General features: G+C 49.8%; 2 protein-coding genes across 2 annotated transcripts in view; both read left to right on the forward strand.

The window, feature by feature from the left end:
• FAM180A (family with sequence similarity 180 member A) overlaps positions 1–8,250 on the forward strand; it is a 13,916-nt gene extending 5,666 nt beyond the window's left edge. The window contains exons 2-3 of the mRNA XM_032401167.1: positions 5,774–5,874; positions 7,529–8,250. Coding sequence (XP_032257058.1) covers positions 5,774–5,874; positions 7,529–7,873 — 446 coding nt within the window. The 3' untranslated portion in view covers positions 7,874–8,250. The remainder of the gene's footprint in view (positions 1–5,773; positions 5,875–7,528) is intronic.
• A 4,262-nt stretch (positions 8,251–12,512) lies between these two features.
• SLC13A4 (solute carrier family 13 member 4) overlaps positions 12,513–24,184 on the forward strand; it is a 42,333-nt gene continuing 30,661 nt past the window's right edge. Inside the window, exons 1-2 of the mRNA XM_032401505.1 lie at positions 12,513–13,414; positions 18,786–18,914. Coding sequence (XP_032257396.1) covers positions 13,316–13,414; positions 18,786–18,914 — 228 coding nt within the window. The 5' untranslated portion in view covers positions 12,513–13,315. The remainder of the gene's footprint in view (positions 13,415–18,785; positions 18,915–24,184) is intronic.

A 24,184-nucleotide genomic window follows, 5' to 3' on the forward strand; every position in this document is an offset into this window, starting at 1 on the left:
GCGCGCGCGCTGGCGTCGGCCCGGGTACGGGTCGGGAGAGGCCGCTCTCCCAGGCGGCCAAGGCGATGCGCGCGGGCGGCTGGGTGGCCGGCCGTCGGGTGTGGAGGGCGAGGCTGGAAGTCCGCGGGGCGGCGGCGAGGCCCGAAGCGAGGAGAGAGCGGGGATGAGGAGGGCTCGGCCGCGGGAAGAGGCAGGGGGAAGGAGGAGCCGCCCGTACAGAGGGCTTTGTGCTTCTCGGGCAGAACAAGTGTTGGTGCCGATGTGGAAGACCCGGTAGCGAGGGGGGTGAAAGACGCGGGAGAGAACAGAGGACGGGGGAGAGCTGCGGGCCATCTCCGCGGACGCGGCGCTCGCACGCGGGGAGGTCGGCTCCGGACGGGCGCACGGGCGCAACAGCGACGTCCGAGTGTGCGGACACGGCGCAGGCAGCTTTAAGGAAAGACTAGAAGGTGTGGAACCAAGTGGGAGGAACCAGGAAATCCGGAGCGTGGTCGGGCAGCATGGAAAGGCCCCTGTGAGCCGAACGACCGTGAACTCACGATGAGAGCACGTGACACGGTTGTGTTTTCCTCCGGCCACATCCGGGGGCACGGGTGCAGCGGGGGACACGGGCGGAGATGCGCTGTGACTTTGCCAAGTGATTGCAGAGAACAAACAGGGAGCAGAGGAGTTGAGGGTCTATGTAGGAGAGTGATCGCAGGGCTGTAGTAATGTGACCTTGCGTATCACAGGATTATAAATCAAAGTTAGAGAATTTTTAAAAATTCTGTGTGTGGTAAGGGGCGCCTGGGTGGCGCCGTCGGTTAAGCGGCTGACTCTTGAGTTCAGCTCAGGTCATGATCTCAGGGTCGTGAGATCGAGCCCTGCATTGGGTTCTGCGCTGGGCGTGGAGCCTGCTTAAAATTCTCTCTCTCCCTCTTCCTCTGTCCCTCCCCCCACTCACGCACACTCTTTCTCTCTAAAAAAAAGAAAAAATTATGTGTGATTCATTTCAGAATATGTCTTATACCAAATGCATTCATTCATAATTAACTGCACTATCTTTCCTGAGCCCAGTCTTCGGGGGGATACACCTGCAAAAAGATAGCATTGTTCTCCCTATCGGTGAGATAGGGTTTGGGAGCCTGCGAGGTCTGGATTTTATCTCAGTCCTACGGCAAACAAATTGGGTGGCCTAGGGCAAGTTTCTTAACCTCCACGTTTCTTCATCTGTGAAATGGCATGTTAGTACTCACCTCACAAGGTGCGTCCGGAAAGCACACAGCACGTCGACTAGCACACAGTGGGCTCATGCACCTTTACGGTATCTGAGCTTCCACATTTTAACAACTTTGGTCTGCGGTCCGAACGCGGCTCTCAGCAGAAGATATGGACAGAACATGCCGTAATACAGACTCTCGAATCTCTGGATCCAGTTCCCAGACTGGATCGGTGAACATGCATGACCTTTAGCAAGAAAATCCTTTGTTCTATGCTGGTCTGTCCGATATATCATAGACCCTCAATGTCCCCCCCACAAGGCTCATATGGCCAGGGAGTCGGGGAGGAGGGGAGAAGCTTACGGTCTCCCTGCTCCGAGACCAGCCTTGCAGCAGACCTTCGTGCTAGGAGACATGGAAGCCTCTGATGTCCCCTGGTCACACTGAGTGGTCCTCATGGTCACATTCACGTCCTGAAGAAATAGCTGGAGGGCAGGCTGGCTGCGGAGTATTGAGAGGAGAAGAAGAAAACAAATTGGCCCAGTTTTACATCAAGCAAGAGGCACATGAAGTCAGTGATTTCGACAAACCTGTCCCAGTAGCCTTCTTGCTTGAGGCTCCATGCTCGGGTGGGGTCCTTCTGCCTGTCTCTGGCCCCCCACACTGTCCCCGCTGTCCCCTCTCTCCGCAAAGGTGCCATCGCTAATAGCCACCCAGTGGGAGCCCTCAGGTCTCCCTCCCATCAGCCTGGTGGAGGCCGTGCTGCCCCAGATGAGCAGGCAGCCAAGCTTACGATGACTCCATCAAGGTAGGTGATGAGCTGGCAGGACAGGAAAACCTCAGCAAAGCCTGAAGAGTCCGCACGGCTGTTTTGGTTTGGTGAGGCTTTTTAAAAATCCCTGGCTCATCTTTATTTCTATTTAAGATTTTTTTCTTAAGATTTTATTCATTTATTTGACAGAGAGAGAGAGAGCACAAGCAAGGGGAGCAGCGGAGGGAGAGGGAGAAGCAGGCTTTCTGCGGAGCAGGGAGCCCGATGTGGGGCTCGATCCCAGGACCCTGGGATCATGACCTGAGCCAAAGGCAGACGCTTAACCCACTGAGCCACCCAGGCGCCCCCAAAATCCCTGGCTCATCTTTAAAATCATCCCCACATATATACTGAGCCTTCCCTTGAAGCCCAGTGTTACGCAGACATTGAGGTCAAGCAGGGGGAGCATAAACTTCCTCCCTCACTCCCAGGAGCCGGCCACCCTGACGAACGCTTTCAGGGTGACAGACAGCAAGATGGGAAATGTGGAGACAGGACGCAGAGGGCATACGGAGCTGGAGAGAGGACACCGGTGGCCAGCAGGGTTGCAGGAAAGGCTTCCTGGGGGAGTGTGTCTAATGACGCGGGAGCAGGTCTAGCTTAAAGCTTCGCTCATACATGCCTCTGGGAGCTGGTCAGCTCTCGCGTGGGCCATTTGCCTTTCTGGCAGAGTCCAGCCTTTCCTGTCGCAGACAAGAACATCGGGAGTGACTGTATATTTAACCTTTTATCCAAATGTTTTGCCGAGGACCAGACATAGCTTATTTCCCGCCCCACCCCGGCCCCCTCCAGCGTCTCTGCAAAGGTGAATCTATCCCTCTCCAGGCCTTGCCTTCTTTCCAGAGAGTCAGACCCCGGCCTCTCAGATGTCTGGCCAGGGGCTAGCTGCATTTCCACACCCAGGGTGGTAGAAAAGCACCTGCTGGATACACCATCCAAGCAGTCCCAGCAACGGGCGGGGCTCCGGCAGAAGGTGGTGGAAGCATGTGGAGCAGGAGAACAAGGGGGGAGGTTGTCCATCTTTCAGATTTCTGTGCCCCCCACACATACACTTTCTGGGGCAATGATCAGTCTCCTGGTCCAGAGGCTGAAGCTATTTCTAACCATCTTCCCCAAACTGTGTTACCATTTTTAAAAAGAATCAGAACAAGGGCTCTTGGAAACAACAGTGTTTTCATGATTAAGCTGAGCTTTGAATCCAGAAGTATTTTCTTCCCCATTCTTTGAGAACTCACGGTCCACTTGGGGTGTGTGTGTTAAAGGAGTGTTGGTGTTCACAGGGAGACAGTTCAGCTGTGAAGAACTTTCCGGAAGGCAGCCATCCCAAGTCTGAGAAGACAGGAAGCAGAAAGGGCTCCATGCCCAGGGCATTCATTCCCTCCTATCCCCTTCACCTATTGGGGTGTGAATTTTTTTAAGGGAACAATACCTGTAATTTCACAATAAGAATGGAATCCGGGGACAAGAATTAAAGAAGTAAAGTTGCTCTCGGATCCTATCCTGAGAATGGGATTTCATCCACCCTTTCATGGTAAGAAGAGAAAAAGGGCACACAGAAAGAAGCAGGTCACATCTCGGTCTAAAACCAGGTCTGATCCTGGTGTCATCTCCCACCAAAGAGAAATTGGAGTCAAAGTACGCACCCTCTTTGTGCCTCTACTCGTTTGTCCCCAAGAACATGATGGCCCTGGTCTCTTCAGATGACCCCTCAGATGGGAGTGGGGTTCGCCTCATAGCAGGGCACCCGCTGCTTGGCTGTGGGTCTGGATAACCCAATGCCTGCCCACCGTAATGACCTGGAAGCTGTAAAAAGTCCCATTGCCTACATCCACCCCAGGGAGAGGCCCATGAATTGGCCTGGGAGCTGGCCTTGGGCATTCGGGATTTTCCAAGCTCCCAGGTGATCCGGATGTCCGGTCAAGGGTGACAACCGCTGGGTTACCCTAAGAGTGGCCATATGGCCGGGGCAGCTCCTTCTCCACAACGTCAGGTCAAGCACCGTCTGATTCTCAACCTCGGCTGCCATTAGAAGCTGCCCTAAGAAGCCTAGGAAGCTTTGAAAAAAACTCTTCCTGTCCCATGTGCACCCCGCTCAGTTAAATCAGAACCTCTGCAGCTGGGACCCATGCATCAGCCCCTTGGGTCAAGGTTGCAAATCAGTGGAGCAGGGGATGCCTCCCTCCACCTGAGACTGTAGGCAGAGGCAATGAGTGAACAGAGGCCAAGGCCTTCTCAAGCCCTAAAATCTATGATTCTGTGGGAAGTTGGCACTTCCTGGCAAAGAAAACAAATTTTGCTAAACTGCTGGGCTAGGAACTATTGCTCAGCAATTCATAGGCTCCTTCCCCCGAAATGCTCTGGGAAAGCAGAGTTGGTCACTCTGCCCGTCAAGGCTTCCTTCAGTGCAGGGATTTGGTCAGCCTGCCAGGCTCTGCTGGGATAGAGAAACACGAAACCGTATATATCCCAGCCCGGGAGGAACCTGTGGTATAGATAATAAATGAGTTACAGAGTAAACAGTATTATAGCAATACAATATCCAACCAGCTTTTTCCAGGAAGTAGGAGATGCCCACCAGTGGGCTTTTCAGGAAATGTCCTTTACATTGAAAATGTTTCATTTGTATCACTTCCGACTGAAAACCTTCTAAAATGCTTAGGCAGTGCCCTGCCTTCTTTAACCAGAGTACACTGGACATCACTAGACTCTTTCTTGGTGGTTCCAAGGGCACCATTATCAAGAAGGAGAACTGTCGTGTATGGTTGTACAACTTGTGGTTCGCACAACTTCAGGGGGCGCTACTTACCTCCAAGTCTCTTGGATTTTTACAGTTAGTTGCCCAGGCTTCTGGCAGATCACATTCAAGTGTCTTGAAGAAGATGCATCTTTTTTTATCAGCCGGCAGCAGGGGGACCAATCCCTTCTGCACAGTGCCCTGGTACAAGGTGGGGCTGGGCTGAACGGGGCTGTCTGCTCCTACCCAACACGATCCTGGAGAACAGCAATTTGTCCTGGTTATTCCCATACTCTAATAGTTGGTCTCCTCCTTCACCTTCCTCTGTCAGTTCCCAATTCTGCTACGCCCTCTACCTCTAGCAGCTCATCCATCTTCCTCCAGCTATAACTTCTAAATGCAGTCCCCAAGGAATAACACTGACAAGTCATTGACTTCATACCAAATGCATCTCTAAGTCAGCCAGCCCTTGGGGGAAGCGCTGAGCTTGGCTCACCACACCCCTGGGGCCAAGCGTCAGGGTCTCGTGGCAGTTCCTTTCCTGCACTTTGTCACCTGTATTCAGATTCTTGGCGGCTATATCTCAGATGGCCGGGGACTAGCCAGAAGTCTGATCCTCTCATTAAAAGGGTTGTCAATAAATATAAACCAGTCCTTCCTATTGATAAAGGGAGCAGTATTATTAGAGAACTCATCTGTTGAATTGGGGCAGGGGGAGGGCTGTCAGTTTGCTCATTTCTGTTTTATTTTGTTTTATGTAAATTCTCTAGGATATACATATCCCTAGACATACATATTTTTCAAAACTTTCTGGGATGATTCTGATGAGCAGCCAGGTTTGAAGTCGCTGGTCTGAAATAGTAACGTCTGACATGCCTGGGAGCTCTCGGGGACACACCAGAGTCATCTGTCACCTCTCGCCGCTTCACGTCTACCGCCACCTGGAGTCAGTCACTCTCTGGACTGGCTGGCCGGCCTCCAGGCCATGTGCACAGCGCAGCCCCTCCAGCTAACTCTGGTTTCTTGCAGCCGTGCTGTTTCCTGCTGCCCATCGGCCAAAGAGATCCTCATCAATGCCCTTGAACCCCATCCTGCAGAACTCCCTGGAGGAAGTCGAACTGCTCTATGAGGTAGGCAGAAGGGAAAGTGGTCAATTCAAGGCCTTCTCTATGTTTTTTGGAGAAGGGACCTAAGCGCCAGAGGGACTGGTCTAGACTACTTGGCGGATTCATCCCGTCCCGCCCATCCCAGAGCCAGGTCTTCCTCATATCTCCTCCCCTCTCCCACACGCCATGACACGGAAGGATGGCATCGGGAGTTCAGTCGAGGCAAAATCAGAGATTTCCGTTTGGCCCCGAGGTGCCACGGCCAGCACCCGAGCAGCAGAGTCGGGCAACATTCCCAAGCAGAGGTTTTTTTGTTGTTGTTGTTTTTGTTTTTTTAAAGATTTTATTTATTTATTTGACAGAGAGAGAGTTAGCGAGAGCAGGAACACAAGCAGGAGGAGTAGGAGAGGGAGAAGCAGGCTTCCCGCTGAGCAGGGAGCCCGATGCAGGGCTCGATCCCAGGACCCCGGGATCATGACCTGAGCTGAAGGCAGACGCTTAATGACTGAGCCACCCAGGCGCCCCCCAAGCAGAGGTTTTGAGGCAGGACTGGTCAGGAGTGCTGAGCTGAGCCGTGTCTCAGGAACTGCATGCTGGGACAGCTCCGTTTCTGACGGGCTGGGGCCACCCCGAAGCTCTCTTCCTCTGCCCCTCTCACCTGGGCCCCTAAGACCCCACTCATCCTCAAACCACAGGTAGATTCCCCAAGGCTGCTTGGACTGGTTCAGTGATAGAATTCCCAGTTCAAGATCTGAGCTGTCGTTCTGGTTCTGCCCCCACCAGCTGGGTGACCTCGGGTCAGCCGCCATTGCTCTCTGGGCCTGAATCTCCTCCACTGTTAAATGAGGAACTACAATGATCTCCAAAATTCCCCTCCTGCCTTGATATCCTCTCACATCCTCCACGTCCCAGAACTGTCTGGCTAAGAGACAGCCTTGTGCAGCCAAGCAGTTGAGCTGGGGTAAGGGGAAGGGATTTCAAATCCCGCCACGGGGGACAAACTTTGCCAAGTCTTGAACTTGGGAGTCACATGAACAGATCTGTTCTAGAAAGATAGCAGACAGTAGCATGGAGGATGGATTAGAGCCAGGAGGAGTCAGAGACAGAGAGGAAAGTTAGAATTCGGAGTCCAAGAAGTATTTATTATGTTGCTGGGATGAGCCCGGCACGGAGCAGGGGATGCACGTGGCAGACTCCACGCTACTCTTAAAGAACAGGTGAGAAATGAGGACAAATCCCTGTATCCCACTTAATTCCTGGCACAATTCTCTGCATCCTTCGAATTCAGCTTCTGATTTTAAATTACCCAAAATAGTCAGTTCGTGCTCTAGAAGATCTTCGGTGGGTGGGTGGGAGGGAGATCAGGAACTAGTGCGCTGGTCCAGGCCACTAGTAACAGTAAGCAGTCCCTGAAATAGTGGCTTTGTACCAGACACCGTATTTGTCTTACTTCTCACAATATCCCAGTGAAGTATTGTTGTCACTAATCATCTCACAGAGGAGGAAAATGAGGCTCAGAGAAGTTAAGTAACTCACCCAGGGTTACACAGCTAGTGGGAAAGTCAGAATTGGAGACGCAGCTGCCTCCCCAGATGAACATATGTGATAATGAACACAGTGATGTCCTCAGCGATGCCCAAATGCTTCATGTCTTTCCACGTCCCGTGTCTCTCTCCAGTTCCTGCTAGCTGAACTTGATATCAGCCCTGACCTGCAGATCTCCATCAAGGACGAGGAGCTCGCCTCCTTGAGGAAGGCCTCTGACTTCCACATCATCTGCAATCACGTGATCCCCAAGAGCATCCCGGATATCCGCCGGCTGAGCATCAGCCTCTCCAGCCACCCTGGCGTCCTCAAGAAAGAGGACTTTGAAAGGACAGCGCTGACCCTGGCCTACACGGCCTACCGCACAGCCCTGTCCCAAGGGCATCAGAAGGACATCTGGGCCCAGTCCCTCCGTAGCCTCTTCCGGGCCCTGCGGAACGACTTGATGCGGTCCTCAGGCCCCAGAGCGTCTCCCTGAGAGACTGGCCCGCACCAGGACCACAGAGCAGGGACCGACACACACAGTAATCCAAATACTCTTCATTCTCTACTCCGTTTACAGAGCCCAGCAACAAAGCACATGCCACCAACTCAGAGTAGCAGAGGTAACATAAGGACGCCATCATGTTCTTTACCCCTTATAGATTCCCGACAAGCACATCTGATTGATGTCACAGTGTGACCTGGGCTGGAAGAAAGGGCTAGAGTGGTAATTTTGAGATGCCTCCAAAGGCCCAATGATTTGCCTGGCGACATGTAGAGTCTCAGCCATGCTCCAACACCGAGTGACTGCCCCCAACACCCAAGGGCGAGCACAGAGCTAGAGGAGACAACACAGAGGTTTGGGCATGGTGGGAAGATGGGGGACAGACCTCAGGCTGTGAGGTTGATTGAACATCTTTCCAAAGGTTCTATAGGAAGAGACTAAAAAAAAAAAAAACCCCAACCTAGAGCTATAGCCAAATAAATACATTGTTATCAAAGATATACTTCTCACCTTTTCCAAAGGTCGCCAAGAAGAATCAGTCAGAAAATCAGTAATTTTATGACCTATAGGTCTTGATTCTTCTTCTTTGAAAGCTGATCTAATACAGAGGAGAAACATGAAGGGGGCCCACAGAAAGGCTACAACACTCATGCCTTGTCTTCCAAACAGAGAAAGCAAGCTAATGCAGAGAGGGTCACTCTCATCACCCTAATGAAGAGGTGGCACCAACGGCCATGTCTAGCCAAATGCTTAAAATCATTTAGCATCATCAGAAAATGAGGTGCTCCAAATAAAAATGATTTTTCGGATGACAGGATTTCCCCTTTCAAATGCCAAAACTTTCCTTTGAGCAATATTGACCTGGTATCTTTTTAAAGTCTACATACGAAACACCTTAGGCTCTTATTTAATATCTTTGAAACACCCTGATGAAGGAGTTGGATAAAATAACCTTTAACATTGCTTTAACTGCTTCTGAAATGCCCGTGATCATTGAGCTAAGTGCGAGCTATTACAGAGAGGACAGCAGGACCTAAGGGACCTGCTGGACTGTTTGCCCCGATCCTGGAAGGCCCCAGGCTCTTCTAATTCTGCATGTGCTCTGAGCTCTTCTGCTGCCTTCTTCACTGTGAGGCTTTGAGATGCACTTTTCTTTCTTGCCGACAGAACCCGCCCTTTGCAATGTGTTCTTTTGTAGCTGCTATCGCCTGAAGAACAAGATGGCTAGGCTTGTTATAATTCTAGGTTAAGTATGAGTTAGCAGATGAAGATCTCTGCTAGCAGGAAAGCCCTGGGCTCTAGGACAGACTCCCCACCGGCTCAGAGATCTTTCTGGCTCTCCTGGGTTGACAGCCGGGTTTTGGAGGCTACCATTGCAAGAAGTCTAATCGTTGAATGAGTGAGACCTTATCGGGCTAAATTCGATACTGAAATGGGTATTTAACAGTGGTCATTTGATGATGCCTGAAGCTGCTCTGGACTTCTTAAAAACTTTGAATAAGTGATTTCCGAGCTGCACAAGCTGCATGATCACCTTGGAGAAATAGTAGGATGGAGGAAGAAGGTATTCATCATCAGAGAAGCATACAGCTTGGCATCCTCATGTGCTTGGGTTCAGAAGATTAGTAACTGTCAGTCTCTCTGGTTCTCATTCCCTGGTTATACTTCTCTCTTACCTCCCTCAAATGCAGTCTCTGATATTTGCTTTTTGTTCAGTTTTTCTCTTTCTAATATTACGTATTCTCTTTGACATGGTTACTAAGCTGGTCTCTTAATTTCAGTTGGTGTCTCTTCTGCTCTAGCTTTGGGCCCAGTTCTGATTATCTTTGTGTCCACTTCTTAGAGGCGTCTCCCAGTCTCTTTGGGCTGACTTTTGCTCACTTGAACTCTGCCTGCCTGCACTCTGATACTCACTGTCTTTCCGCCCCCTTCGGGTATCACTGTCTGACTCAAACAAAGGTCAATGTACAGGGATGGGATTTCCCAAAAGGCAGATTAGCCTCATGGTCTGCCTCCGCTATTTGTACTTTCCCTGGATGTGGGGTGGGGAGGAGGTGAGCAGAGTCCTCAACCCTTCGACATTGGGCAATAGCCCGGCCTCAGAGTCTTGCATCCCACCCCAGGGCTCCACCCCCCCTTAGGTTGGATCTGAGTGCTTTCTTCCAGTCACTGGGTGGAAAGACCACCCTGTAGGCCCTCCCTGTCTTCCATGTTATGATATACATGCCTGCTCCCAGGAGTAGGAGATCCATGAATGGGAGGATGGTTCCCAGGGCCAGTGATAAAATGGTAGTTCATTCACCCTGCAGCAAAAAATTAAAGGCACCTGTGTAGTCATAAATCAGGGCCCATATTTATGTGGTAGTCAATGACTAAAAAAAATAGAAACAAGAAGGGCATGACCTTTTTAAAGACAAATGACAATTCCATTTTTGCTAACTAGATGACACTAGTAATGACTGTTTTAGGCTGAATACAAATTGACTATTTACCCACAAGAACAGTTTATAATAGTAACTTCATTTACATGTAAAGTCAAATATAACACTCACCACCACTCCCCCAAGACCCGACCCTTTGCTCAACGAACAGTAAAGTAGTAGACTGGACAGAAACGGACTGTCCCATTTTGCCTCATTAATACCACACTGTAACACCACGATCACAACCGGGTCACATTTTGTCATATGTACACATAGAATAATCTAGGGCATGGTGTCTGTTGTGGAAATTTGCCTGTAACTTATGGAATTTGCCTGTAACTAATTCTGCCATTTCTATACTGCTGGGGACTTTTAGGATCTAAAAATTCTGGAAGCGTCTTCTAGAGTTGGCACCCTCATGGCTACTTCTGGTGTCACTCAAGAGACATTGAAAAACATCTCTGTGCTGAAACTTCCATTGCTCTGTCATCTCACCTTGAATCTAAAAAAGAATCGCCTCAGTGATAAATCAGTCAGAGGTATTTCCACAGGTGAACGCTTGTCAAATGTCTTTACATGGCACCCCTTAGTTGCCTAACCCATTTTAACATCTTACATTTTTTTTATTGTTAAAAACACAACATGAAATTTACCATCTGAATGTCTAAGTACGCAGTACAATAGTGTTAGCTCTATGCATATTGTGGTATGACAGATCTCTAGAACTTTTCATCTTGCAAAATTGATACCTCTGGAACAACTCCCCTCCCCCACCCCCACAGTGGCTGGCACCTGCCTTTCTACTTTCTGTTACTAAGAGTTTGACTACTTTAGATACCTCATCTAAGTGGAACCTGCCTTCTATTTCTCAAGCATAGTATTCTGGAAAATGTTTCCTTCATCTGAAAAAACGGATAGAGTCACGAAGAAGAACTACTGTCTTAATTGTGTCGCTCACCTTACCTAACTTTATTTAACAATTATTCACTTATGGTGTAATAAAAATGTCCTGATCGAGTTTACTAGGCTCCATGGAATCTTTGTTATGTCAGATTATGTCACCAAGGAATTTGAAGTGGTCTAGGGGTTGAATGGTGGATATTGAGTTCCGCAGCTGTTTATTATTTTCCAGCCTCTTTAATATTTGCCACCCAAACATCACACCTGTGGTCTTGTTCATTCTGAGTTTCAAAATCAGCACAGGAAGGAGGCCCGAATGTAGCAAACATGGCAGCCAGTTTTTCACATGCATTTAAAGAGATGGGTCATCGTAGCCTATCCTACAATGGCAAGATAACCTGGAAGGGAACCTGGACTGTCCATAATTGCCCCTGCCTTGGAAGTCAAGAAGAACTGGTTTTCTGGAGTCACTTCTCCAGTCTCTTTGCGTTTAGCCTGGGGACCATTTCCAACTGCAGACCTTGGAATGCCATTCTTGCATTCTGTGAATTCAAGAAAAACATGGGTAACCTTATCCACATGTCCCTTCTGAGAAAAGAGGCCAACAGCTTCTCCTGATCTCTAAGCAGCAGAAATTGCAGAGTGCAACAGCTGCTAAGGCCCTGACCCTGAACTTGTCAACTTCTTCCCTGCCCTCCCATCTCCTTCCTCCTTGCATACCGGCCAAAGGAAGCTTTCTGCTTCTTTTTTGGTAAAGAGCCTCAGAGAGGAGCATTTGAGCACCTACTCCAGTCGAGAGAGACCACTGACATCTGGGCTCCGAGGGCCTTTGAAATGAGACCGGCATCTAGACTTTTCCAGAGAGGTAGTAGCTACCCTTCCCATTCTCCCTAAAAAAGGTCTGTGGTCTTTCTTATAGGCTAACACCTTCTGCTGACCCAGATGCTTTGTATTCACTCAGATGCTGAAGCAAATGATCTTTGTCATCAGGAAAGTCCGAAGGGCTTAATATTGTACACTCTGGGGGCAAATTTCTCCAGAATTATTATTTCATTTTCTCCCTGCCACCAAACACATCTTCCTAAGGACAAGGTTCATAAGTGCTCTCCCAGGGAAAGCTCTGCGTAAGTGGGATCATGTTTACCATGATGATCATCACTCCAGCCCCTAGGATGTTTGAGAAACAAAAATAAGCTTTGCAAGTTGCCTAGGTTCTGCAGACTCAGCAGGCCCCTGCTGGGACCAATCCAGGGCTGCCTCTGGAAGAGATACTGCCTCGATCTTTCCACCGTACTGATTGGCTTTGAGGCATGGGCGGGACCAGGGCCACTGCCTGGGTCCGGCTCCCCATAGGTGAAGGAAAGTTAAGGTGGGCTTCCAGCAAGACTTTTGTCCGGTGACAGCAAGGAAAGTCTTGGGGATTTTTTTTTTTTTTTTCCTGCTTTGGAGGCCCAGGTTCAAGGCAAATTATAAGTGGGAAACCAACTTGAAGGAAAGAAATTTGAACCGAGTTCAGGTGCCAGGTCCTGGGAGAGAAGACCAGCCCTGTTTGAAGTCTGCATCCGCCGCTGACCAACTTGGGGGCCTGGGTTAAGGGAAGGGGGTCCAGCAAGCACAGGCGGAAGAGAAACGGGTACCGCCCCAGACAGGCCATCAGAGGGAGCAAAAATGATGGAGGGCACCAGCCCATGCACTTGGTGTTTTTAACTGGGTAAAGCCTTTCTATGATTTCTTCAAGGCGACCAGCAGCAGCAGAGGTGTGCCTTTGATTGGCTGGGGGGGCTTTCTGCGGAGCCCTAGAATGAAGTTTCTCTGCTACTAATCAAGCAAAGGGGCAACCCACTATGCCTGGGCTCAGCCTCCTCTCCCGCTCCCTTTCTGCTGGGCGTAAAACGATGCTCCCCAATCCCACCTAAACCAGGAGGCAAGGAGCCCAGGCTTTTTGTGCACACGGGACCTGTCACTGCCCGCCTTTTCTGCCCCCAAGACAAGGGAGGACTCTTGGAAGCCGACAAGGGTTTCAGAAGTCTTTCTGGCCCAGCCGAGCGTGGTGAGGAGCGAAGGCCCCTGGCGGCCGGCGGGAGGCGGGAGGGGGGCGCCGAGGGCCACCATGGGCCTGCTCAAGGGCCTCCTCGGGGCGAGAAACCTGCTGCTCGTCATCTTCGTGCCGCTCCTGCTGCTGCCCCTGCCCGTGCTCCACCCCAGCAGCGTGAGTACCGCGCGTCCCCTCGGGTCCCTACGGGCCGGCCGTCGGGGGTGCGAGGGCAGGTAGGGCAGCGGGGGCAGGGGGGCCGAGGGATGGGGTGCTTCGCTCCCGGGCTCAAGGCATGGACAGCGCTTTCTGGGGGAGGCTCGAATGCTTTCTTCCCCCGGCGCTGCCACTTTCGTCCCTCCGCCCCCTCCCCGGGGCCCCGACCGACTGCGTGGCCCCCAGCCAGGGGTGAGGTTGGCGCGGCAGCTGAATCGGCTGAGGGGTGCTACCCGGTCGTCTGGCCGCCGGGACGGCGCGGGGGCCACGCGCTGTGCCCCCGAGGAGAGGGACACGCTGCTGGGCCGGCATTTGTCCTGGGCTCAACTGGGTCACCATGTGACCGGCTCTCTGTGAGAGAGCTGGAGAGCAGGGAGGCTTCCCACTAAGGACACCGGGGGTTGGGAGGGATGCGGGAGGGAGGGGATTACCCTGCAGGACTGGGGGGTCGCGGGCAGGGGCGTGGGGGTCAGGAGTTCCACCGGGACTCCTCTGCACCCACCAGGGTCTGTGGTCCTGATAACCACGCTTTGAAATGCAATCGCTGAAGTTCCTCTGAACTTGACGTTGAAAGCAGAGCTTGGCATCTTGCCCCAGTCCATGCATATGGCCCTTTGATCATTTGTATCCTCTGTGTTTTCTTCTCTGGGCTCTTGAAGGAGAGACTTTCAACCACGCGATAAAAAAGAAATAAGAGCCCCCAACTCTAGACCATGACCCAATTTTTGACCGGTTTGCACAAGCAGAGATGCCAAAGCTTTGGCTCTGCCTTCTGCCGGCTTCTCAGACCTTCAGGGCCTCCCTTCCCTTCCTGTCTCCCTCCCCTTCCCTCCTCCTCCTCTCCTCCTCCTCCCCCTCCTCCCCCTCCTCCCCTCCTCCTCCTCCCCTCCTCCTCTTCCCCCTCCTCTCAGGGGCTTTACCCCTTGTCCTGCAGCCACTACCCTTGAGACTTTAGGAAAAATAAGCTAAGAGAGGTTAATCATGTTTGTGGGAGGGAAGAGATTTTCCAGGCAGCTCTCCGAGTAACTTGGTAACCAACATTGAGTTATAAAGTTAAATAGAGGGGATTAGAATGGCTCGTCTTAAAAAACAAACTGGCTTAAATCTTTACTAGAATAAATATCCCAGAGTGATTAACAGCAGGCTGGGATTAGCTGACGGTGATTGTTGCTGACAGTTTTCCTGGGCTCACGCTAGTCAGTTCTCTGCCCTGTCCAAATGGGCTGTTTGTTTTTTCTTTCTTTCTTTTTTCAAGGTTTGTTGTTGTTGTTGTTTTTCCTCAATGTCTGATGCACTTAAGGGACTGTTCACCAAAGACACAGGGCCCTCCTCTTCGTGGCGGTATCCGGCACCTCTGTGTCCCCCCAAGTCAGCCCCATCTTTGGGGACCATGACTCTAGGGTGTGGTGTTGCCTACTTTTCATTCGGGGGCCCTGGCTTTGAGCTTCTCAGTCACCAATGACTAGTAAGAAGGATCCACAAGAAGAAAAAAATAAAATAACAAGTTATTGAAGTAGGCAAAATAATCTATAAATTCAACAGAAGACAGGTGTTATTTAAAAAAGGAAGAGAAAAAAGTCTTAAAAAAAAAAAAAAAGAGGAGAGAAAAGGAAGACCAGGTGAGCCTCTGCTTTGTTTGGGTCTGTAAATAATCTTTGAAGAGATTTTTATAGCTGGACTTACTGAGACCAAGGGACACTGCCCTTTCTTGGCCTAGCTCCTTCTGTCAGACTCAGTTTCAACTTCGAAGGGGGTTTCTCAACAGCCACACCAGTGACATTTGGGGCCAGATAATTCTTTGCTGCGGAGAGGGCTGTCCTGTGCATGGTAGGATGTTTAGCAGCATCCCTGGTCTTCACCCATTAGATGCCCGTAGCACACAGTGCCGCCCCCACCCCACTATGACAGCCCCAAATCCTTCCAGATACTACCCAATATCCCCTGGGCCGGTGGGGGGGGGGGTGTGCAAAATCGCCCCCTTTAAGAACAAGTGCCTTTTAAGAAAGTAGACCTCCCACTACGTCAGAGCTTCCCAGTAGGCGCACATGGGTGGACACCGTGAGTCCCACAGCCTCGGGGACAGCTAGATGGAGCCCGGCGTGACCAGTGCCCTCAGAGCTGGACGCAGGTGGCTTGCCACTTACCCAGGGTGCCCTACAAAGATGATTTCTCGGGGCGCCTGGGTGGCTCAGTCATTAAGCGTCTGCCTTCGGCTCAGGTCATGATCCCAGGGTCCTGGGATCGAGCCCCGCATCAGGCTCCCTGCTCAGCGGGAAGCCTGCTTCTCCCTCTCCCACTCCCCCTGCTTGTGTTCCCTCTCTCACTGTGTCTCTCTCTGTCAAATAAATAAATAAAATTAAAAAAAAAAAAGATGATTTCTCTGTGGGTCACCGTGTCAACGACAGCTCTGCCCTTCTTCTACAATGACATAAAATCACCTTGAGGTCACCAGCGCCCACAGTAAGCACAAACCAACACAGAGAACGTCTCTCACCCATTCTTACTCCCGCGCATCAGACTTTTAGATTCTGATATTTAATCCCTAAGATTCCTAAACGGACCTGGTTGCTCTGGGCTGGAGCTGAGGGAAGGGCACCTGGCCGGGAGTTCTGGGCCTGCTGTTCTGACAGTTCTTCGAAGACATAAGCCATAGCTACATTCTAGGAAGGATTAGAATGACCTTCCCCTTTTCCCTGCCAGGGGCCCAGACTTGGTCTCCCATGTTACAGAAGAGAAGGGTGCAAGAGGGGCTTGTCCATAACTGAGCCCTGCCTCAGTGTCCCTGGCAGGACAAAGGTTATTTCAGAAAGGCCTCACAGTCATTTATGACAGCAAATAAACAGACCTCAAGCCCCTTCCAGTGAAGTTTGAATGGGACATCATTGAGGTGATCGGACAACACGGGAAAGGAACAGATTTACACATCAGTTGGTAGCAGAGTCAGGAAATACCCTATATGGGGAATGCCACTTTTGAGCTCCCTCCTTTATTTGTAAACAGAAGCAAAAAGAACTGAAAATACTATCCTTTAAAGGCACTGCCTGAATACTCATCGGCCCCTACACACCTGCTGACTAGTGGCAATGATAAGGGGTCAAGAGTTTCCAGAATATTCTCTCCAATAGATAGAGAAGAGAAACCCGATAGCCAGCAGAGGAACCCAATTCAGTTCAACCAATGTTAACTGCCAGACACTGACCAGATGTGGGACCCCAGGATTCCTGTGATCAACCCTCACAAAGATTTTTGAGGATTATCTAAATATAAGCTTACCCATTGAATTCTGAGAAGGTTCAGAAGGAGCAAAAGGAAGTTTATGTAAATTCCATGCATGAACTGGGTGAGAAATATGGAAAGGGCCTCTGGAGGTGGTCTCTTGGCCATTCTTGTGCTCTAAGGAAAGTCCAGGTAAAAATGATGATGGTGGTTTATCCTGTTCTTAATGCTGGATGAAGGTGGCTTGCTGACTTCCTCCAAGCCAACCTATTCTAATTCGTAACGATAATTACAGTCAAAAAGCGTACCTTGGCTTACCCAAATCCTCCTAATTCAAACTAAGATGGTGCCTGGGAGAAAGTTTTTTCTCCATCTTTCTCTCTCTCATTCTTTCTCTTGGTCTGTCGCCCCTTCCCCTCTCCCTTAACTTGTGGCCCCTTCCCCCCATCTTAATTTGTGGCCCTGTAATGACAAGAAAGACTAAAGCTTCTCAGGAAGGAATAAGGGCTCTCGGGGAGGGACAGATACGCTGTCTCCTTTATCTTCAGCTACAGTTAAGACCTGCCATTCTGTTTCCCAGGGAAGAGATAGGAATAAGTGAGTTCAAGGGGGCTCAAGGCTTTGAACTTCTTTAAGTCGTTTTATTTCTGCAACGAAGGGGGTTATTTCTCTAAATTGCATTATTTTCCAATAGAGCCTTTTTTCTCCCCCCTACTGATTCTGTTGTCTTATCAGCAACTTCCAAAAGTTTTAACTTCTCTCTCATCTTTTGGCCCCAGAGGAAATCTCAGTGGGAGCTAGAGTCAACAATCGTTGGGCCCTGTTCCCATTTCTCAAACCCCAAGGCAATAATCCATGCATATCAGGAGGGAGCAAGGTCCCATCCAGCCGGGCTGGGTTAATCACTCCTGACGCCCCTCACTGATCATGGCGACCTTTTGTAACTTTTGTGCAAGAGTTTGAGTACGCCTGTTCTGAACCCAAGGGAGAGATAAACAGAACAAGATTTGTCAGGCTCCTTGATCACCAGCCAGCCTCAGGGCAGGTCAGACCTGAGCCCAGATGGTTTAGAACTATGTATAAATTGAGGAAACCAGAGCCAGCTTGGACCTTCTCTACAGTGGCCCTCCAAGTCCATTGTTAAGGTCCTTGAACAGCGACCCCTCCCGAGAGTAAGCCAGTGACCTTTCTCGGCACCATTGATCCAGCGTGACTCCGAGCAACCAGCATTACTAGAGGCTGAGGTTAAGGAGGGCTGGTTGTTGATAACAGTGTTGTGCTTTTTTATTCTATGCACCCCAAGGTTGTACAGCCAGCAAAGTGAGGGCGTTGGGGAAAACTCCAGGCCTTCCCTTGCAAGTAGATAGCACTTTTTATTCTCTTTATCAGAGGGATGTTTCCATGTGCTTCAGGCAGGGGGAATGAAGTCCCAGAGCAGTGAGAACCAGACACTGGTAAGGACGCGGGTTCTCAACCAGGGACAAATTTCCCCCCAAGGGACATTTAGCAAAGTCTAAAGACATTTGTGGTTGTCACAATTGGGAGGTGCTACTGACATCTAGTGGGTAGAGGCCAGGGATGCTGCTAAACCTCCTAATGCACAGGACAGCCCCCCACAGCATGGAATTATCCAGCCCTAAAATGGGCCAGTCTCAGAGCTCACACGTGAATCGGTTACACAAACAGATCCCAACTTGCAACTACCCCAAGAATATCTAGTGTCCAATCAACTCGACGCCAAACTATCCTGCCGCCATGTTAAAGCTGTGAACTCCAGCTTTAGAGGCTGTGATCTTGGGTCTGAACACTGAGTTCATTTCAGTCTCCATCCTGCACAGTTTCAAGTGCCACCTAAGTCTGGTGGCTACGCGGCTGCAGACCATGTGCCACACGCCGGTCCACCCAAGAAGCAGACATTACTGCACACACCCAAGTATGGGCCCCGCCAGGCATCTACCACGTTCCCCTGCCAAGGCCAGCTTTGCACCTCCCAGGGCTGTGTCCTGGGGCCCGTGTTTGAGTCTGGGTGCCTGCTGCCTCCACTCCGGGTCTTACTGGGATTCTCCGCAGCAGCGGCTGTCCCTGAGACTAACCGCCCACTTTCCTCCCCTTGCAGGAGGCTGCGTGTGCTTACGTGTTGATCGTGACCGCTGTGTACTGGGTGTCTGAGGCCGTGCCTCTCGGAGCTGCAGCCCTAGTGCCTGCCTTCCTGTACCCGTTCTTCGGAGTGCTCCGATCCAGCGAGGTTAGACCATTTGTGGCCCAGCTCCCTGCTCGGGTCCCTCCTGGGCCAGTGAAGGGGGCTCAAGGTGAAGGGAGAGCCCCAAAGCACTTGAGGAGGGGGCTTTCTTCACCCTCTGGAACAACCTCTTAGCACTAAGCCTTTGCACCTGCTATTCCAGACCCTGAGTTCCTCTCCCATGACCCTCATCTCCCTCAAACTGCCTCTTTCAGGAAGCCTTACTTGACTGATCACATCCAATTGCTCCTTCAGTCTGAAACCCTCTAGGAACTGGTTGATTGGCACCTATAAGCAACCTGCTGTTGACCTTTCTCAGTCTTTTGTATATCCACTTAAACTATAAGGCAGGAATCAAAGGTAGGAATTGGGTTTCCCAGGTCTTTGGAATCTCATTATAAACCTCAGTCCGTGTATAGTAGGTGCTCAATAAATGTGTGTTGACAGAGAGACTCATCATGTTTTCCTGAGTCCTGACAATGTTTTCAACCACCACGCCTAAAAAAAAAAAAAAAAAAAAAATTCTATTCCTTCTTCCCCAACTCAAGATTACTGCATATTCTTTCCTTGACCTCTGTCTACCTAGATCTTGCCCTCTCTGTCCACTCTCTCTCTCTCTATGGCATCCTTAAAAGCTCAACCAGAAATTGTCAATTATCAAGCCCAGGCTGTGGTCAGATTTCAGGGCAAACACTTAAACCAGCCACAAACGGGAAAGAAGAAAAACACAACCAGAACCCAGAAGCAAGATGAAAGATGGTCCTCATTCATTAACACCTGGTTCTATTTAGACTGTTATAGCACCTGGTCTCTGCTTAGAGTTTCTGATAAAGATCGAATGGTAGAGATTAAGGACAGAGGCACAGAAAAAAGACGAAAGGGAACTGATGTTTGTAGGCCTACTAGGAATCAGGCACTGTACTGGAAGTACTCTATCAGTTATGTAATATTCCTGAGATCTCCACAAGGTGGGTGTTGATATTTCCACTCTACAGATGAGGAAAGAGGCTCAGAGAGTTAAGAAACTGGCTCAAAATCACAAGGTAGGAAGTAGCAGAACTGGATTCAAACTCATATCTATTAGATTTCAAAGTCTTTTGCTTTCTATTCTACCAGATGGACTCAACTATTCTTGCTTTCTATTCTACCAGATGGACTCAACTAGCCAGTTTGTTTGTTTGTTTGTGTTTGGGACATTTGGGTTTTTGGTTTTCATTGGGTTTTTTGTTGCTGTTGTTTTATTCTGTATTGTTTTTGTTTTGGGATGGGAGGGTGGGTGGCAATGAGTAGCTGTAGTAGCCTTAGTTGTTCCATAAAGGATGGGATCCCCCAAACCATCAGCAGTGCTTTTATTCTTGGAGATGGGTACAACACCAATATCCTGGAGACCCTCATAAAAGCTAGCCTGTGACCTGCATCACCAGGCAGTTGCTCCAAAGTGTCCCCTTCTTTTGTGGAAACAAGAATAGGTAGTTTGGTCTGTGTGCCTGCCTAAAAGAACCACCAACCTTAAACACGACTTTTCTTAAGAAAAGCATTTAAACTTATTCTGCACATTTCTATTTTTTTTTTATTTTTTTAAAGATTTTATTTATTTATTTGACAGAGAGAGAGAGAGAGAGAGGGAACACAAGCAGGGGGAGTGGGGGAGGGAGAAGCAGGCTTCCCGCAGAGCAGAGAGCTCAATGCAGGGCTCGATCCCAGGACCCTGGGACCATGACCTGAGCCGAAAGCAGGAGCTTAGTGACTGAGCCGCCCAGGCGCCTCTGCACGTTTCTCTTTAAAAGTGAGAACCCAGAAGCCCATGAGTCAGGGGGTGAAAATAGAGGGCAGAGAAAAAAAAAAATGACATTATAGAAAGAATTAAATCTTAACTTACATTTAACATGAGCTAACTATTAATTAAAAGATTTCTATCTTTGTGTTTCACTTTGGGGCAGCCCCAAAGCCGACAGCACGCCTTAGCCTTGAAGGAGATGATGTCCCTATTTCTCCAAGGGCTGCCTGCAGCAGGAATCCTCCAGAGGGGTGGCCCAATCAGCGCCTCCGCATGGTAGAGATGTTGCTAGGCAACCGTTCCTCCAAGGGCCCGCCCCTCTGCACAGCCAGGCAGGCCAGATCTAGAAGGCATCTACTGAGTCAGTGGTTTGTGGGGGTAACGTGACTTTGTGAGGGGAACAGGAAGACTGTCCGGTGAAGGATTAGGCATTGTTATTGCTGGGGCTGGAGATGGAAAGCACTGGAAGAGCCAGAGGGCAAGTCTTATCATTTGAAGTGAAAACTCCTGCGCCATCTGCCTGATAAAGTAGCAGTGCCTGGCAATGATATTTAACAGCTGGGCTATAGGAAGCAGCTTCAGCCAAAGATAGTCTGTTTAGTGGCTTTTTAAACTCAGGGTAGAGGAAAATGCCGATAAGTAGAGGCCATGGCTTATGCCCCTTTGTGAGCCACTCAACTTTGCAGATGGAGACCTAGTCCACCACCACTAGCCACACCCCTCCACCAGCATGTGCCCGGGCTCCCCAAGAAAAGGCGGGCTGGGGGTCTGCAGAAGCCCCCTTCGCGGACAAATCATCTACTTGTCACTCCCCAAACCCACCTTGTGCTTGCCTAGCGTTCCCTTGACTCAAAGTTCTCTCCAATTCCTTCCACCTTTAAAATCCGGTCCAGGGGCGCCTGGGTGGCTCAGTCCGTTGAGCAGCTGCTTTCGCTCAGGTCATGATCCTGGGGTCTTGGGATCGAGCCCCACATCCGGCTCCCTGCTCAGCGGAGAGCCTGTTTCTCCCTCTCCATCTGCCTGTCACTCTGCCTACTTGTGCTCTCTCTCTGTCAAATAAATAAATAAAATCTTTTAAAAAATAAAATAAAATAAAATCCTGTCCAATTACCCTCTGCAGTGAAGCCTTTCCAAAGACCTTAGCTAAAAGTGTTGCTCCCTTCCCTTGGAACCGATCTGATGTCTTTAGCCTTTCAGTGGTACATCAGATATACCTGATAGTAACTTTCTGTGGACATGTCCTCTCTCCACAAAGATTCGCAGCCCCTAGGATTTGTGGTGTCTACGGCCTGCATCCTTGTGCTGGCCCTCAGTGAAGGCTTTTTGGTTGCAGGGTTTCCGGACGGTGTGCAATAGTGTGCTCTGCACCTGAAGGAAGGCATGTGGGTAGGATCGGTGTGACTCTGGAACCGTGGCCTCTGTCCCTTGTGTTACTCATTCAACATTCAGAAAAATATTTCCTGAGTTCTGTATCTACCATGGACCACCTGGGACGTTACAGGGGCCCTGAAGGCGACAAAAATGAAACACGTAATTTCTGCCCTCTTGAGACTCACAATAATGCTTCTCAGTTTCCCACTGTTGGCTTGGATGTATGCATACAAATGGTTCATTTTTATGGTGATGACTTGATGGTCAGCAGGTGCTAAGAGTTTGTTGTGTGCAAAGCTTAGACTTCCTCTCTCTGTCTTGCTGAAAAGAGATACAAAATGATAGACTCCTGACCTTGAGAAGTGTCTATTCTAAAAGAGAGAAGGCACAAACCAAATGGGAAAACGCAGAAGAGCCATGCGGTAATGCCTCATTTTCTGGCACTGCGGAGGATTCACCCAATTCCCCAAGAGGGAATGTTCTAGATAAATGAAATTTACCCCACCAGGTGCCCAAATTTTATGTTGACCACTTTTCGATGGACGTCTTTCTAGAAGGCTTTATAATTTCCCCAGTCTTTTAAACGGAATTTGTTGACTACAAATTAACTTTTTCTTTGGAGCCTTCACAATTTCCAGGGGAAAAAAATTCTCAATCAAAGGAGCCAATGTGGGCTGGATGATAGCACAGTTGAGTAACTTGAGTGCTGGCCCAACAGCTGAACCTAAAGAATCTTGAGGAACATATTGGCAGTGGACTAGAGAGAGAGCCCAAGTGAAAATCTAAAAGACACATTATCAGATCTGCAGATGACTCAGAGCTAGATGGGCCAACTAATGAATGATGACAGAAACAATGCTGATAGGATGACACAATAGCTTGGGACTGACAAAATGATGTTTTATAGGGATAAATGTTAACAGTGTGTGTGGAAAAGACCTTGGCTTTCAGTTGAGTACATATGCAGCATGAATCATCTATCAGCCCAATGTGGCTGCCAAAATTTGGAGCATTTACCACATGCCAGGCACCGTGGGAGGTCCTTTACGTGCTCCACATCACTTAATCCTCTGTAAAGTGGTTCTTAGTTCTGTTTTTACGAGGAGTTCAGAGAGGTTAAGGAACTTACTATGGGGTGGAGCCAGGACTTGAACCCAGGAGTGAGTGCCCCCATTAACCATTGGCCAATATGTACTGAAGTCTGCTGAGTTACTAAATGTATGTGTTCAGAGCATCAAATTCTAGATCAGGGGCTCATACAGTGGGGGGGTAGCCAAGATGTCCAAAATCTAGAATGTGAGTCACATGGGGAAGGAAGAGAAGACTCAAGAGGGACATGATTTTTGGCTTCTGCAGCTCCACACACGAGGCTCAGGGGATCAAACCAGAACCAGAGTCCAAGCACCATAAGAGAGACCTGCTCCATGTGAGGGAAGATGCTGGAATGGGCAGCCACATGGGGTCTGGGTATTCCTGTTCGTGGGAATGCAAGCCAGGCGACCATGTCAGGGATGTTAGAGGTAGATTTCATGCCTTGGGAGAGGGGATGGACTCAAAGGGCCCTTTGACTTTGGGATTCTATGACCTTCTTGTTGGCATCCTGCCACTTCTTCCCTCTGCTGGTATACAAAGCTCAGGCCTGGATTTTAGGTTTGTTCTTTATTTTACCTCCATTGTGACTCTCACGACTATCATTGTATCTGCCTCGGGAATGGTCTGTGCCCTTCTAAGGCACTACCATAACCAGGGACAATCATGTTAGCTAAGATTTACCGTTTCTAGGGGGGTGGGAGCCAGAGTGTTCTCTGGGGCAGTAAAAGGCATGGTTTGAATGCTGGGGCTTGGGAACAGTCTCTAGGGTGTCCAGGGTCAGGAACTACTTCCAATAGAGGTGACATCTGCTTTCTATCTCTCCCCTGCCCAACACACACTCACACTCACACTCACACACACACTCGCACACTCACACTCACCCCCTCTGCTGTCCCCGCGGCCCTGCACTGCAGGCCCCTGGCAAGTCTCCTTGGCATTCTAGCTCCCGCCAGGACAGGACAGGCTCCTGCGATAACAAAATGGCCTCTGCAGCCCCATGACACCAGGGTTCAATGTCATGAATCTGCTTCCCTGT

The sequence above is a fragment of the Phoca vitulina genome, unplaced genomic scaffold (genome assembly GCF_004348235.1).
Source record: "Phoca vitulina isolate PV1807 unplaced genomic scaffold, GSC_HSeal_1.0 scaffold4, whole genome shotgun sequence".
NCBI classification, from domain to species: Eukaryota; Metazoa; Chordata; class Mammalia; order Carnivora; family Phocidae; genus Phoca; species Phoca vitulina.